Consider the following 17,481-nt stretch of genomic DNA (forward strand, 5'->3'; position numbering starts at 1 on the left):
CAAAATGTTGAAAAAAAAAGAAACAGGTCAAAAAGGAGTCTTTAGGCACTTTTTGGAAAATTGTTACCAAAAAATTGCGTTTTTTCGGCGCACGCTCCCCCCTTTAAATAAGTATATATTGGTGCCGAAGGCGCCTTTAGAAAAATTTTAGGGTCCGTCAGCCAACATTGGATATCTGAAAATAGTTCAAAGGGGGGTACCTTTGGGTCGTTAAGGGGTCGAATCCCTGAGGGGGGAGGAGGGCGTCCGCACCCCCGCCCCCACCCCTAAATCCGCCCCTGTTCATAAGTTCTGTTCAACATGTAGCTAGAAATCCGCCTCTTGATTAGTCACCATTGATATCTCTTGTTCCAGATCCTCCGAATCCGTCTCAGATGTCCTCGGTTGATCTGGAAGTGGACGAGTTTTCCATCAGCTGGACAGTGGATAGTATGGCTCACATAGTGACAGAGTGTGCACCCTGGAACAACTCGGTGGGTATCTTTGGAACCCCCGCTTGTGTCAATGTCTCCCAGATGATTTACTTGGACGGAGAGTATCACGACATATTGCGAGATGTTAGTCAAAGAAGTTGCTTATTTGCTCCGAATTTCGTGAGATGACAAAAGATACCTATGATGATCTAAAGTTTCATGCCATAAGATCCCACGTGATCAAAGAAGTTACTTAAAATGTAATATTCACTATTCGATAATTCGCTGAAAGGATTGATAGTCAGCTAAGGTTACCTTATCGCTTTCTGTCAGCTAGAAGTTAAGTGAGCGCTTTTTCAATTTTAACCAGCTGAGAACAATACATGGAGCAGAAACAAAAGATTTGAAAAAAATATGGTACAGAAATTTAAATGGTGGTACTCTACAATAATATACCGCAAAACTTAACAAACCAGAGAAAAATGTTTTCTGCATATGCCTCTGAAATACGCACAGTTCTTTATAATAAAAAATAAGAGCTAAATAATAAAGCAAATTAAACGAACGATGATTAAAGCTATAGTCCCATAACTGTGATAGCACACAATAAATATAGATTCAAAAAGCAATTTAATGGTCAAGATCTTCTAAAACTTCACTTTTTTTACTTCCAGGACCATACAACCCGTGACTACACCTACACATCGCTCCCCTCCCCCAGAAGTGCCTACTGGGCTCAAGTGACCGTGGCGTTGACATGCCCAGATGACAAGATCTATCTGGACACGAGGGAGTATATAGATTTGGGCACATCTAGAATGCCTTACAACCCAGCTCACACTTTGTATAGTTACAGAAGCGAGAGCAGTTCCATGTTCAAAGGTGTCTCCGGATTCACGAGTAAGAGAATTATACTTGGTTAATATTATAAACAAGATTAATCATTGAACCGCTGCTAAGCTCTGGAAAAAGTAAAAGTCTTTTTTTTTCAACTCTATTTCATAACATCGTAACTTACACATCTAAATAATACATTCATTTGTTTGGCAGAAAAGAATTTTAAAATTTAACTTGAGCTTGGTTTGTAGTTATCTGGATGGATTTTGTTTTTAATTTTTTTGAAAATTTGTGGAGAGTTATCCTATCGTAATAGTATAAGTCTGTGGTAATTGTTTAAGCCTTAGGATTTTTACAAGCATTTCGTTTTCTTCCCAATTCAGTTTATTAGAACCCGTTAGGTTGCATACACGGTGGTTTTTGTTGATAATACGGTTCTTTTTTTAACAGAGCTAGCGCGCGTTGTACCATATTACGCACACTGCTTTTTTCCAGCTTAAGTTGCAAATAAAAGTTTTTTGGTGACAATTTTGCTTGAACGCATAGAATCTAAAATTTAATGGAATCTAAAGGATCTTACTTTTCAGCACGTTGTTTCGATTTGGGCACAGAACAATGTTTTTTTTAAAATTTTTCTCTCATTTTTCTCAATTTTTTTTTCTCAAGAGCTTAATGCTGCATAAAGTTGGCTAATCGATAGCATCTGTAGCTTTTTTGTTGGTGGCTCTTTTATTGGTGATGTTATTTCTAAGCCAGCGAGGCGCAGATACAAGGACAGAAGGATCTTACCTTCTAGCACGTTATTTCGATTTGGGCACAGAACAATGTTTTTTCTCAGTTTTACTTTTTCTTTTGTTACTTCACTTTTTTAAACTAGAGAGCTAGCAAGCGTAGTGTATAAGTACGACACTGCTTCTTTTTCTTGCCTAACTTGCAATTAAAAATGCTCGTCTGATGACACTTTTGCTATAATCACAATCTGTAGCATTGAAAATTTTTTAGCATCTAATCTCTGCTTCATTTGTGGCTTTTGTTTGCTGATTTTTAAGCGTTTGTGGCTGAGGGAAGAGCGTGAGGCTACCAATCTCAAGGTCGCAGGTTCGAATCCTACAGATACCAAAGTTGTACTAATTCGAGGCTTGTTATACTTCTTCTTATTTTATTTCATAGAGCTGCTTGTTTTGTCGTTTGTTCGCTAGCTTCGCCTATGTTTTAGTTTTTTATATCAATTGTGCTTGCAAAATGCTGTCGTTTCATTTGTGCTGACAAAATTTGAAAACCTTAGTATTTGCTGTATATTATAAGAATCTTTAAGCATACTTTTCAATAATAGACTCAATTTTTTGTAATTTAAATTTTGTGCGCTGACGAAAAAGTTCATCCCAATTGATCGCCTAATTTTTTGCAGTAGAAAGCATGGTCCAACTTATTATAAGTAACGCAACCTTGAACTTTTTTCTATACTTTAATATCCTTGTTAAGTATATGGTCTAGAATATCAGTGCCCGACTTGGGTTTAAACTGATTTTACAAAATTTCAAAAATTCAAATTATGTTAAAATTCGAAAGCAAATAATTTTTTTGAGCTTTTCAAACTTCAACCGATTATCTAGATGTAAGCTTTGAGTGACTAAAAGATGCTCTCCAGCTACTGGGTATTTATTAACGGCAAAGTGCAGCTTCGCTTCTGGGTTAACAATTTTCCTTGTTTGTGTTTGCGAATTGCAGTCGTTTTGCTTCAAAAAGTCCCATAATCTCGATTTGCGCGAGCATTATAAATTCAGTCGTGAAGAACCGATAAGAAGATTTTGAAAGTGGATATTTGATTCTTACTGTTGAATCGTCTTTAAACTGATTGTTTGTGAATGAGAACAGCCTGTTTCGGTACATAGTTTTTTTGAGATCTCGAGTAGCTGAAAAAAAATTCAAGTATCAATTACGCATTTTACTGAAGAAAATAAATTTCTCCTTACATTTTCGAACTTTAGTGGGCGTGGTGTAATAGTACGACTGTGCTTTTTTCAAAAGAAAGTCGCAAATCTCGGTGCCGTTTATAGTGGCACCTTAACGGCTTTTTGATAGCATGTGCTTTGACATTCAAAAAAATTAAACTAGCCGAGTTGATGCATTTTAATTTCTCAAAAACTCAAAAAATACTATTTGTATCAAACAGCATCACAAGAAAGAAAAATTGGTTACAAACCATTTCTAACTCAATAAATCTCGCACTGCTTTGAAATGCATAATTTATACATAATTTGGCTTCATACTTTCCAATTTAACACTTGCAATGCTAGTGTGGATGCCTTCAGTTTGTTATATTCCAATTTATTACTCCAAAATGTGTCTTTTTATATTTGGTGCCCTTTTGCTGCAACATATTGGCAATTTCTTAGCATATGTAGCCGCTTTATTTGTGAGTAGTATTCGGCGATTGTTGAGCGTTCATGGCTGAGAGGGCAGGGTTTGCATCCAATATGTAGCAAAAATAGCAAAGTTTTTGGTATTCAAAGCTAACTTCTATTTTTATTTCATTTCATAAAGCTACTTTTTTGTCGGGTTCTTGCTAGTGTTTGCAGAGCGCTGCTTCGGCTGTGTTACAAAATTGTCCTGATTACGTTTGAGTAGAAAAAGATCTCTAGAGATCCTCCAGCAGTTCAACAACAGTAGGTACAAAAAAAACTTATTCGGTTGCTTTTTATCGTACTCAAACAAGACTTATTTTTATGTAAATGGATGGACTCAGCAAAAGCAAATTTATTAAGGTGCTCACTCTGCTCTCACAAGTGGTCGTCTGTTGATAAACCAGTTATCAACCACTGTTATGGGAAAAAATGTTGCAAGTGGTACAAAGCGAGGCCAATGTCCAAGCCGCCTAGTCTTGAAGACACTTTTCCAGTTCGTAAATTTAATAGATTAAGAAGTGCCTAATATAGCGTCTTGACCTCCACTGGTATTTCGGACATATAGAGAAGTTTACGATGGGTATAGTTCATTTCGTTTGACCATTTGTTATGATTCATTAGAGTCAAAACCCTTGCCCCTGACTTTGAACTGTTGGCGTGCAGATGTGAGGCGCTAATTATTTTAATGAAAAGCTCAAATTATATTTAGTTGTTATTCTGAAGTAAGCTCATCCTTGAAGAGGTTAGTTGTAAATAATAAATAATGGTGATTTAAAACCTCAGCAAACCAGTAAAAACACTGATCTGATTAGGATTTTCGAGTTTATCAAACCCTAACTGAAACTTGCGAATTCAGAGTTTTAATGTAAGCTATATTTTTATTCTGTCACCCCTCACACGCCACTCACGGTAAAAAATTGAACACATTTATTTCAAAATAGCAAATTTAAAAGTTTCTCACATCGTTGAAAGTTTCTCTCTATTTGCACAGACGCCGACAGTTAGTGTTATGAAATAGTCTTCATCCATTCAACGCCCAGTGTGATTGAATAATACTTCTGTCAGTTCTATCAGACTTTGAAGATTTAAAATTGGCTCATGATTTCAGGAGTGCGGTTTGTATTTAGACAACCGCGTATTCAGACACTGTATTAACCAATCAGAATCGAAACAAGGAAGAAATGAATTTGATATCTTTCTTTGTCTCGATTATGATTGGTTAATACAGTGTCTGAATACGCGGTTGTCTAAATATTGCTACGTAACCATGATTTCTATAGCTACAATTTATCTATATAGAATGTTTATCACAACAATTTCAGTCAATTAACTCCAATTTTGGCTTATAACCGGCATTGTTTGTGCTTCAGAACCCTCAAACATAGCCCTCTTGAATGTGACCACTGGAATGCATGACCCCTCGACTGAAGTGGCCATATGGTTCAGTCAGGACGAAGAAGCTCTCGAGTACGAGACTGTCGCGTAAGTCACAACAGTCGACAACACTATCTTTGGCCTCATTTCAAGTGTACCATCATCAAAAGAAAACATACAAATTCAAACATACATTTCACTTAATGTTATAGAACTCAAGCGAAATCACTGCGCCCTTGTACCATCCCTCGATTAAAAACACTAAATATGTTTTCTCATTCTATGACATGTTTCATGCATGGTGAAAGACGCCTGTCGAAGTATCCATTAGTTTTCAACATTTACAAAAAGTGGTTATGCTGCTTATAAAAACCAGTTTTGTTTTTTTCCCCGCGCACGAATATACTCTTCAAGTCTGATGTAGGAGTTTTGCAAGGAGCGCATTTTGATGCTTTTCGAAATCGAATCGTCTTTTTTAAATTCTGCCGTTTCTTTAGAACATTTAATAGACCCTTAGTTAGAGAAAAAGTGCCAGTGATTCCATTTTGGACGAGTTTGACCAGGCGCGGATCTAGGAATTTCTCGAGAGGGGGGGGGGGGCAGATTTTCCAAAAATTTTGTCGACCTTTTTTTTATGTCGACCAAATTGATTTTCTGAGCTCTCCCCAACCACTATAAAGACGGAAATTTGAGTAAATTTTATGCGCCGCAGGCAAATTTTTGAAAAAAGGCGTTTTTAGGCACTTTTTGGAAAATTTCGACCAAAAAGTTGCGTTTTTTCGGCGCGCGCTCCCCCTCCAAAATTAGTATCGATTGGCGCCAAAGGCGCCTTTAGAAACAATTTAAGGTCAGCCAGCCAAAAATGGATATCTCAAAATAGTACAAAGGGGGGACCCTTTGGCTCGGCAGAGAGTCGAATCCCTGAGGGGGGGGGGGCGTCCGCATCTCGCCACTCCCTAAATCCGCTACTGATTTTGACCATGATTTTGTTTTCATTATGAAGTTAAAATGTGTTTTTTTTTTCGCCAGAACCTGGACTGAAGACCTCTCTGTGTCGCCTTTTGAGAGCCATAATCAATCCAGAATGGACACGACGCCATACCATGTCCTCACACACCTCTACTCTGGACAAGTCTACAGCATATCAGCCAGGGCCTACTGGGTCATTAATGGATCCCTCACTATCTATGGATTCTATGCTCCTGTGGCCATTGAGCAAACTGGGCTTTACCCACCTTTGGTCGAAAATGCACAGTCGGCATTCGGGGACCCTGTCCTTGTTTGTACATGTAAGTGATTGTATTTAACTTCTCGTGTAATTTTCGGGGGCATCTTGGCTCTTAAAAGTCTTGCTAACTTTTTTTCTGAGTTGTGTTTATTTTGATGTTGCCGAACGTTTTCAACTCAGTTAAAAACTCGGATTGGTTGAAACCGTTTACAGAGCAGAAGTCATGACATCAATTGAACTCGATCTTATATTTGATACTTTCTTGGAATTGAATTCCACAGTTGCCCCGGTAAAATTGTCGGAACTAGTGGCGTAGTTCTGTGAGTCTAGCTACTTGGACGACAGGGAGTGTGGGATCGGTTCTCAGAGTGGGCCACTGTTGGTTGGTGGCTTGTGTTGATCTGGTGTCCACACTAAGCGCTATGTCAATATGGTTGTGTAGTGCAAGCGAAATGACCAGGTTGTATGATGAGAGGCGAACCGGCCAAGGGTGGAAACACAGCAGGCAAAAGTCTCCGCACGGAGCGGTAGTTGGACAGCACTAGTGAGCGAGCACCTCCCAACAGCCACTCTGAGAACTGGGACTCTGTCCTAAATTTTATAGTCGTTTTAAAACAATTTTTCTGTTTTTATAAATTTTGAATTCAGTCTCAATTCAGTTTTAGATTTATCAATGTTTCTGCAGTTTAAACTTTAAGCTTTTAAAACTTTATAAATGTTATAACTTTAAAAATAGTTTCTCTTTTCTATTTATCTACATTGTTTGAAGTTTGAATTTCTTAAAACGATACAAGTATGATATGGGTCCCTTAAAAGAGATGGCCCCTGGAGAGTTTTTTTGGCCTGAAAATTTTACAAAACTCGGTTCGCATTTGTTTACTTATATCTTTTTTAAAAAGTTTCAACGAAAATTTAAGACCCATCTACACGTAGACTCTTTTAAGTTTTATCAAATGAGTTTTTTGTTATTCAAAACGTGCGTCTATTTTTCCTCCTCCTCCACCCCTCCCTCCCTCTTATAATTTTATGATGTAACGAGGGGTTTTACAAGGTTAACCATGAAGACTAAATATGTTTGTCATATAGCCTAATCAGTTCGCTTGCAAGTTTCGTAACATTCGGATAACGTGAACAAAATTTCACTATTAAAGTTTTGCAGGTAGGGGTAAAAAGGAAAAAGAGCCCTCAGTTTAAGTAATTCAAGCTGGAAATGCCTGAACATATTGTGAAAAGATATTTATTTACAAAAAAAAACAGAAACTTGATTTTCAGACCCGAGCGAAGTTGAGAATTTGGTGGCAATTGGCCGCAACAACCAGACAGCCGGACTGACCTTCCAGATCCCAGACAGAGGGGTGATGGACGCCTTCAACGTGTCGCTGAGCATGGGGGGTCGAGTGATCCACACTGCCGTGGAAACGAACTCTCCCTACTACACCCCAGGTGAGAGGAGAGCTCAGCTTAAGCTTCTTCCTAACCCCCCCCCCCCACCCCCCCTCCGTATCCTACACTCCTCTACACTAATCTACTTAATCCAGTGGATGAGACAATCCGGCTCTTTTCCGGTTTCCCACCCCCTTGTAAAATTGCCATTTTATGCTGTTCAAAAATTGTTCCTACGGCTTTTTGAATGAAAGAAAAGTCGTAAAAACTTGTTTATCTGTTCACGCTGACACGTTTTGATGCAGTTTATAAGAAGAATAGTCGTTTTAAATAGGCTTTCATATGTTGAATTTGAGAAAAAAATGAAGGGGAGAACTGGTGGAAAACAGCCGACAATCTTTACAAGGTTGTGTATGAAAATCAATTTTTCTTCGATTTTGCTAATCAGTCTACATTTCGAAGTTTAATAGAGTCCGACGAAAGTGTGTGTTGTGTGTGTGGGGGGGGGGGGGGGGCACAGAAAAAAGAAAGGCAGTTTTCAATTATTCTCATTTGCATCTACATCTCACTTACCATCTATTCATTCCATTTTTGGGGCGGAAGGCCCACATTTGAATCTTTAAATTTGAAAAAAAAACTTTGATTACTTCTTCATAATGCACTGAAATTAGCCAATGAGAGCCAAACCGACCGCTTTCTGAACAGACTTCATATGTTCATTTTTTCCGTCGTAACTTCTCGTGTTTACAAGTTTTTTTCACAGTAAAGTCTAATGAAAAGGAAAAATATGTTTTGAAAAAATAGGGGGAAGGGCGGGACCTATTTTGCCCGAGAAATGATTTTGAGAGCCACCCTATTTTGCCGGAATAATAATTAAGTTAGTTCAAAAGGGTCGCAACTATACCGCAATTCAGGGATGGCTAGAATTTTCGGCTCTTTTTCCTTTTCCCGCACCTCATACGAGCATCAATTATGTTCTAACGAGTGGTCTTACAAGGTTAATTATGAAGACCGAATATGTTTGTCATGGCCTAATTAGTCGGCATGTCAATTTTCATAACAATCGGACATTGTAAACAGCGATTTGAGTTATAAAAACTTGCATGTGGGGAGGGGGGAGGTATGGAAAAAGAGCCGAAATTTTAAGCTAAAAGTTGCTTTTTGGATCAAAAATATCATAAAATTTTTATCAAATTGGCTGCGGCAAATTGTTCTAAAGGATTGAGGGGGTTGAAATGTTTTCCATTTAGCTGAACTGTTATGATATATCACTGTGCTAGGTGGGTCTGTCGGGTGGAACTACACGGATGGGGGAGTGGAGATGAGGCCCTGCAGTGAGTTCGTGGTGTGGGTGAACACAAGGAGCCGCTGTGGTAATCAGTTGGGGGAACTCTGGTCTCTCAGAGGGCAATGGGACGCCGCATACACAGGTAAAAATTGTATGATCTCATTTTTACATAAGTTTTTAGTATAATTTGTTGTTTTTTATAAAGTTTCCAAGGAAATCGAAAGCATGTCTTCCTAAACCATTACATAACACTCCATTCAGTCTTAACTTGACTCGACATTGTCACCAGCTGTAGTAATCTTTATGAATACTAATTTTGAGAAGCGCTCGCAAAAAAAAACATTTTTTTTGATAAAAACTTTCGCAAAAATGCCGGAAAACGGGTTCAATTTTGATAACCATTTTTTGGCTGACTGACCCTAAAATTTTCCAAAAAGCTCCTTCGGTGCCAATATATACTAATTTTGGGGAAAGAGCGCTCCTAAAAACGCAGTTTTTTAGTCAAAGTTTTCCAAAAAGTGCCTAAACGCCTTTATGGACTGGTTTTTCTAAAGTTTACCTGTGGCGCAGAAAATTAAGTCAAAATAGGGTCTTCAAATTGGTTGACTTAAAAAAAGTTGACAAAATTTTCGAAATGTTTAAAAAATTCCCCCCTCGAGAAAATCTTAGATCCGCCCCTGCATCCGCCCCTGAGCCGGATGTTGCGCATTAATGCTATTGTTCAAGGATTCTAATGGTGAAAGTCAAGTATTTGATAATTCTTTTCAATTATTAGACCTAAAATTTTGTATTTACAGCTCCTAACACGCCTTTGATCAATTACTCGAATGTTCAATCCATCGGCGAGACTTCGATCTACTTGGAGTGGTCTATGAGTCAAGACACAGATGATCATTGTGTGGGTTCTCTCTTCACAATATACAGAAACGGAGTCTTGGTCACAGACACTCAGCGGAATCTAGATCGCACTGATACTGGACTGACTGCTGGCACCATTTACACGTACACAGTGTCTGCCTCCAAGAATGGCCAAACTAGTCCCCCCTCGGAAGCATTGCAAGCTTGCACATGTAAGTGGACAAAACATAATCATAATAAATCGTTTCCAAACGATGTCGAGTTATTTATATAAATGTACAGAAACAAATCTGATTCTTATGAGAGAATACCATTAGGCCAGCATGGCCAGTTTTCAGGAGTCTCAGATGTCTCTTAAGTATTGCTCCGATCACGAAGCTCACGTGACTTCTTTTTCCACGCGAAATGGGTGCTTCAAATGAATGCCAGAGGCGGTCGAGTTATATATTATTAAAAAAGCCCTTCCAGCCCTGATTCGAATTCGTATAGAACAACTGGATTGGAGTATTTGCTATTTAGACGAATATATGAGTGAACACGAGTCACACTTTTCATTGGTTCTCTTTTAAATTTAGAGTGAAGACTACGAGGGAAAGGACCAACATACGAGCTGTACAGCTCATCACGGCGAACCGCTGTTGTGCCCCTGCTTAAGAATTACATGCAATTTTTTTGGTTATCCTTCTTGGCCTGGTAATGTTCCCTCACCCTCAAGCAACGAGCACGGATCATGGTGGGCCTCGAACATCAGACCTTTCGATTGAGAGGCGGAGACGTAACCACTTCACCACCGCTCCCCTAATTTTGATATACGCTGATATATACAGGGACGGATCTAGGATTTTCTCGAGGGGGGGGGGGGCAGATTTTCGAAAATTGTGTCGACCTTTTTATTTAAGTCGACCGAGCTGATTTTCGGGGCTCTCCCAAATCATTAAAAAGACCCTATTTTAGCCAAGTTCGGACCCTTTGGATCGGCAGAGGGTCGAATCCCTGAAGTGGGGCATCCCCCCTCAGTCATTTACTGAATGAAGTTATACTGATATCCCTTGATGGTTTCTTCTAACCGAGCGTTTTCTATTTCCCCTACCTGCATGTAAAACGACAAAAAAAAATTAAAAATTTAGGAGACTTTAATTTTTTTTCGTTGTATTTTGATCAATGCAAACAATTATGATCGCTATACTTTCTGTGCTTGTTGAAAATTGTTTTTCATCGGCATTTCTTTAATTATAATTTACTTCTCTGCCTCTACCTTTTCTGAATATGAGACATGAAGTGCATAACCTTGTAAATTATTGATTGAAAAAAATGGAGTTTTTGTCTGATATGATGGTGGGGGAGAAAGGATGTCGGGAGGGTTTGTGTGAAAGGTTTCACTCATTTAGGAACCATTGATTCATGATCTTAAATGAAAACAATTTATGATTAGTTGCAGCAGTTGCCAACAGTGGAGTTCTGTTTCAGACCCGTTGCCTCCTCTGTCGGCTGTGTTGGTGTCGGGAGATGACGAGCAGTCTTCCTTCACAGTGCAGTGGGAGGAACCAGCCAATGGGACGAGGACTGGCTTCTTCTACAGCGACGGACTCTCACACAACAACACCAGGCTCCTCAACAACAACATCACGTGAGTAATGGGGTCACGCTGATGTCTGTAACAAATAGATGTAACAAAGATTTTTTCTTACGTTTGCGCCGAGTTTTCGCCTCAAATTCTATAGGTTTTGCTTTGCAATATTATGTTCATTTGGATTCATACTAAAATTGATCATATTTTTGAGATGCACATTTTTTCATCGAAATTTGTCGAGATGACCCTAATTTTTAACGATGAAGAACTAATGTGCCCATGATTTAGGCTTGCATGGATTTTTGGCTTTTCCACTTTCCAACCCCCCCCCCCCCGCCTAGTATTTTTTGCTCTTACACCCGTTCTGCTCTTAGACCATTCTGCTTATTGCTCCGCCTCATTCTTCTCATTGATCAGCTCTTGTTTGACCCAGTTCCGCTTAAAATATCTATTATAAAATTAAAATTCCCATTAGCATCTAGGACAAAACGTATAGAGACTGAGGCATCTAGCATGTTTAGGACTACGGTAATTATGAACGTAATAAGTAAACCCCCCCCCCCCATGCTGTGGAAGAAAAATTAACAAGATACCAAGTTAAATCATATAGGTATGTGGCACAGACTCCAGGAGCAGAGTTCAACTTGGACATCGTCATCTTCTCCTACCTGGACTGTCCATTCACAAACCGATTCCCAGAAGTAGAATTAATCTCCCCCCAGAGTTACTCTTTCAACCTCACCAAATGCACCGGTTAGATCATATAATGTGGTCTCTATATGGTAACAGTGTACATATTGCACATAATTTGCTAAAAAGAAATTAGAGATATTTCAGTTTTCGCATTAAATTAGAAATTGTAAATATCTTTTTCCACTTTTCTGAATGTAGAGTTTTTCTGGAAAAATAGTTTTCAGTGTAAATTTGTGAGCGAAGAACTCTGTTATGGCCGTATTGATAAAACACTTTCTGAAAAATTTAAGTTTTTTCATTAGTTAAAGAATTGCTCTTAATTATCTCGCTAATTCCAGCACCTTCCAATCCGTGGATAAACATGACCAGAAATGGAGACGAGGCTATAGTGCACGTGTACGTTCCTCAAGGACAGTTCGACAGGATGACGATTGAACTAAACGAGAACCTTGCCGAGTTGTCGTTGACCTCGCCTGACGGAACCCCGAATCCGACTCCCAACAACACTCTGTTTTCATTTGTGGCCAACAGTCCTCACAGTGACTCGTCCAGCTTCTATGACCTGGTTTTCACTGGTCTCAAGAAAGATGTTCTATATGAAGCATCCGTACGTCATTTTGAAACTTTTTGGGCTTTCACGAGTTGAGCGGTATTTTAATGCCCCTATGTTAGTTAGGCGTTTTAAGGTATTAGCATCATTTTTACTGAGTTTTGTAAAGAACGCCTAGGCGTTATGTAGAGATCTCTCAGCCCCATTAAATGTTTAGTGCCCCTGCGATAAGCAAGGGTATTACAATTGGGTACTAGACTTTTTCCCGTAAATAAATTTGTTCACTGGATCTCCAAGTTTAGTAGATCTCAGTTTCACCCAAGTTCGTTCTTAATCTAGAGTTACTGTGCTTAGACTAATGAGTTGCGGGGTCTATAGCTGAACAATTTTCAGAGGAAAATTGATTTTGTTTGTAGGCTTAATTGATTTCTTCCTAATATTTGTCGGCTGATTTACCTGGTGTTTTATTATTATCAATGTATTCATTGAAATTGTTTCATTCAATTCAAATCTGAAGAACATAACTGTTGTCTCAATTTTTGTTTTTAGAGTCGCTAAAACGTTCGGTTTGAAAATTTAAAATTTTATAGCGGTTTTTCGTTTGATTTTGTTTTCAATTTTTTCATTTGTTATGAAACCTTGATTGTCGATTTTTTTTGTCTTCTGATGTGGTACAGTAGCTGCAGCTGCAGCCACACTACAATAACCTTGGGGAGTGCGTATGGTATTTATGTATTTATAAGTTTGGTATTATTCAAGGTCACTTACGTTGACCTAATTGATTCTACGACTGAAGAGTGTGCCGTACTGCGTGACGGAACTCAGTCGAACGTAACGAGAAAAACAGATCTAAAAGATTCAAGTGAATTATAAATTTGAGATCTATATTTTGTTATACTTACTTACCCTGAGCATAGAGGTATCACATGGCGCAGCCAGCAGGATTGTTGTCCCAAGATAACAGAACAGACATGGGAATTCCAGTGTTTTGGACCTGAGCAAATTCGGATCCACCATGGAATTTTAAAATTTAGTTTGACCAATTTTTACTAGCAGTTACTGTAAAGGAGAATTTGAATCCAGAAGTACCCTTAGAGGATCCAAAAGCGGTGATAGAAGAACCAATGCCACGGCCTGAAACACCTAGAGCCAATGAGGATGCACAAGCCATCGCAGATCGAGAAGCGCGAGATAGATTATTAAGGGACAAAGTCGTGCTTGAAAATGAAGAAAAAAGGGAGCGAGGACCAAAGGTGTTCTATAAGGAAGTTCAAAAACGAATTGCTTCGAGATTTTTTTTTGCCCTAGGAACGGAGGGGAAAAAGAGATTTGTTCAAAAAATCCTCATACCGAAGTGTCAAGGCTTGAGTTTAGGGAAATGGTAGCTCTGGCAAAAACTTCATTCGAAGAAACAAAAAGTATAACATATGAGAGATACAAATTTTTCGCGAAAATACAGGAAGCAGGCGAGTCGCTAGAATTTTTCCATGCCGCACTGAGTGCGCAAGCAGCAAAAGCGGAACTTGGCACATTAGAAGACGAATTAGTTCGAGATCTGTTTATTTCAAAAATGAAAAACACAGCTCTACAAGATACGTTGACTTTTGAAACATTCACTCCTGACGAAGTTCCGAAGAGAGCGCTTATGTTCAAAAATCATATGCTAACACTGCAGGTACAGACAGTCTAATGGGATCACAAGTAAAGATAAAGCAAGAACCCATTATGGAGGTCAGCAATAGAGGAGGAAGTAGCAGGCGATCAAATAAAGAGCTCTACAAATGGATGACGTGGGATGCTAAAAGCAACACAAAATCTAGAGCCGATCAGAAACAATGTACAAGGTGTGGAAAACCTATCGGAGAAGGAAATCTAAGAAATTGCCCGGCAATGGGCAAAACATGCAAGAATTGTAACAAGCCAAATCACTTTGCTCGAATGTGTCGGTCACAGCAAGTCAACGAGGTCGCAGAGGAATTATCTAGTTCAGAAGAAGAGTGTAATCTCATCAGATGTTTTGATTCCTGCGATGACTTTCAGATCATGGTGGTCGAAGAAGACATTATGTCCGTGGACAAATAGAAGATCTCATTTTGGATAAACTTGAGAAGAGAAGAAACCAAAATGTCAGTACACAGCATGGCAGTCTTCAGAATGTAAGAAAAATCGACATTCGCAGAAATCCCAAATCAGAACAGATAAAATCGTTAAAGGCATTAGTCAGAATTGATAACCAGATCTTTAACATGACTATAGATACGGGAAGTCTAGTGTCGTTTTTAAACTGGGCAACAACTAAACAATTTCTAGAAGAGTGTCCAAAAACGCAATTCACACCGGCGGAAAACCAAAACTTAGTTGACTACAACAAACATTCTAATCTAATTTTGGGTGCATTAAAAGTCGACATCAGGTCAGCCGGATGGGAAGTGAAAGGGCTATCGTTTTTGGAGAACCATAACCAGTTGGGAGAACCTTGGCCAGAGACTGAACTTGATGAAAAGGTCGTAGAAACATCGATTGATATTTTTCATAAAGCTCTCTTCTGTTTGAAAAATCGGCTTTTGGATATGGCCGAGCCGGTTAGAAACGAATATATTCTAGAACATTCTAGTAGCAACACTGGCGGTGACGATAAAGCAAACACGTCATCCTACTGTTGCTATAGCAACCAAATCGGTTCAAAACGAACAACGATCGACCGGAACGAAAACGGTCAAAACTCACGAGTTTCAAACTCTGAAACAAGCACTTTTTGCAATTTCTCTCATTTAAATCAGTTGGCCAAGAAATTTTACAAAAATTCAGTAAAAAATTTGACAATGGAAAACAATGGAAACGCGGAGATCGATAAAGACAAGGTGGAGAACAGGAGTGGAAAGAATAAGGTGAATATTAGTGACATCAGACGGAGTGGGGGATACGATCAAGTGACGGAGGAAGTAAAGGAAACAACTTTCCAACGAACAAGATTGATAAAACGGGGAACAGGAGCTACGAACGAGGACAAAAGGTTCACAGACTCAGAAATACCATATGCTGAGTGGAAGATAATGCGGCAGCAGATTAAGAATAAAGACGAAGCAGGGACTTCTACATCGGCGAGTCTAATGGGTAAAGAGGGAGCGTCAGCATCAGCTGCATGCAGCGAAATGGCGGTGGACAAAAAAGAGAGATCTCAACTAGTTTCGTTTTGGGACCTAGTGGGCTTAGAAAGATCGGAAAAGCCAAAAACGATGTTTGAACTAGAGACACAGACACAAATGATCAGTCCTAACGCGATCGAGACTTGCGTCAATCAAGTGGAAGGAATGCCGATAGTTGAGGTGGACCTCACGGCGGACAGTCAGGACGACGATGATCACGAAGGGAATGTGGTTTCAAGAAGAATCAACCATAACTTCACAAAAGAAGAGCGAGGTGACAATGACGCGATACCAGGCGGGACAGATAATCTAGCGCAATTATTTGACCAAACACTACTCGCCGAATTGACCACGGAGGACACGTGGATGGACCGCCTCAGAAGAGTGATCGAACGAAACGATAGACACAGTTTCGAGCCGATGGGCCCATACACGATTTCTTTATGGAACCAGTCAAGCTTAGTGGACGACCGCATTCTCGTAAACGATAGGTTAGCGGTTCCTTGTCAACTCCGCACGGTAGTACTGAAACGGATTCATTGGGGTCATCTCGGCCAAGAGGCAATGCTCAATGTGTCGCACTACTTGTGGTGGCCACACATGCACAAGGACATTGTTAATTTGGCTGAAGAAGGTAGAAGCTGCACTCGCTATGGTAAGAATGCTAAATATATCATTCCAAAAATTGCTGCTAAACCACTACCACTGCTAACGCAAGAGTTACAATTAGATTACGCAGGACCGCTTGAAGATCTTAAGGGAAAGAAAATTTACTTATTGGTAGCAATAGATCGGTATTCAAAATTTCCATCGGTGAAAATTACTAAATTGACTAGGGGAAAGTCGTCAATTAAATTCCTCAGCACCTACATTGACACACATGGAATACCAGAATCTATTAGAACTGATCAGTTTTCTGGGTTCAAAGGAAAAAGAATGAAAAACTTTTGTTCCGAAAACAACATCGAACAAAAATTTTGCCCTGTGGGAGATCACTGAGGATGCGGTTTAGTAGAACGTGCTATTCAAACAATTAAAAGAAGATTAGGTTTTTGCTTTAAAACGAAAATGTATCTTCGATAAAGCTCTGCCTTAGCACGAAAATTCGAGACCTTAGATGGGCGAAACAAAACAACCACACAATTTTCACCGTTCGAAGCTCACTTTGGTCGTCTTCCGAAAACAGAATTTGAGATATTAAGAGATAAGTTTTAGCAAATTCTGATGATTTAAATAAACAGCACTAGGAGAGATCAGCACTCACGGCTTCGCAATTACGGAAAAGAATAGATCAATCCAGGGACTATGTCAAGATATTACCTATGGGACAGCAGTCGTTTGAACAGCAGTCGTTACTGGTAATGGATAGAGACCGGGCCAAAACATTAAAGACGCTGCTCGAGGCCAATGCAAGCTGGAATACCACTCGACGGGATGCGTAAGATAGTGATATCCGGAGATTGGTGGACAAAACGAGTACGATAAATCCAGACCTACGAAAGGAACTGCTGTACTCGTGGGAGAAGGGGTTTATCGAAGACAAACCGGCGGAGGAGCAAAACAACGCATGGTCACCAGTTTTGCTTCGCAAGGACGAAAATCGGAAGAGCGGAAAAGCTCTCACAAATCCGCTTGAAGCAAAGGTGACGTCGCAAACGCCATTCACGGTGAAGACGGCTAGTGGAGCAGTATATAGAAAAAGTGACATCGCACAGTCGAAAATTAAGTCACCACTG

General features: G+C 39.4%; 1 protein-coding gene across 1 annotated transcript in view; it reads left to right on the plus strand.

Annotated features, from left to right (window-relative positions):
• LOC134852187 (uncharacterized) overlaps nucleotides 1–17,481 on the plus strand; it is a 77,776-nt gene that overhangs the window by 52,481 nt on the left and 7,814 nt on the right. The window contains exons 30-39 of the mRNA XM_063868500.1: nucleotides 355–557; nucleotides 1,088–1,313; nucleotides 5,026–5,137; nucleotides 6,059–6,318; nucleotides 7,530–7,700; nucleotides 8,921–9,070; nucleotides 9,726–9,998; nucleotides 11,254–11,413; nucleotides 11,967–12,109; nucleotides 12,388–12,656. Of these exons, the coding sequence (XP_063724570.1) occupies nucleotides 355–557; nucleotides 1,088–1,313; nucleotides 5,026–5,137; nucleotides 6,059–6,318; nucleotides 7,530–7,700; nucleotides 8,921–9,070; nucleotides 9,726–9,998; nucleotides 11,254–11,413; nucleotides 11,967–12,109; nucleotides 12,388–12,656 (1,967 nt within the window). The remainder of the gene's footprint in view (nucleotides 1–354; nucleotides 558–1,087; nucleotides 1,314–5,025; nucleotides 5,138–6,058; nucleotides 6,319–7,529; nucleotides 7,701–8,920; nucleotides 9,071–9,725; nucleotides 9,999–11,253; nucleotides 11,414–11,966; nucleotides 12,110–12,387; nucleotides 12,657–17,481) is intronic.

Source organism: Symsagittifera roscoffensis, chromosome 1, assembly GCF_963678635.1.
Source record: "Symsagittifera roscoffensis chromosome 1, txSymRosc1.1, whole genome shotgun sequence".
Taxonomy (NCBI): Eukaryota; Metazoa; Xenacoelomorpha; order Acoela; family Convolutidae; genus Symsagittifera; species Symsagittifera roscoffensis.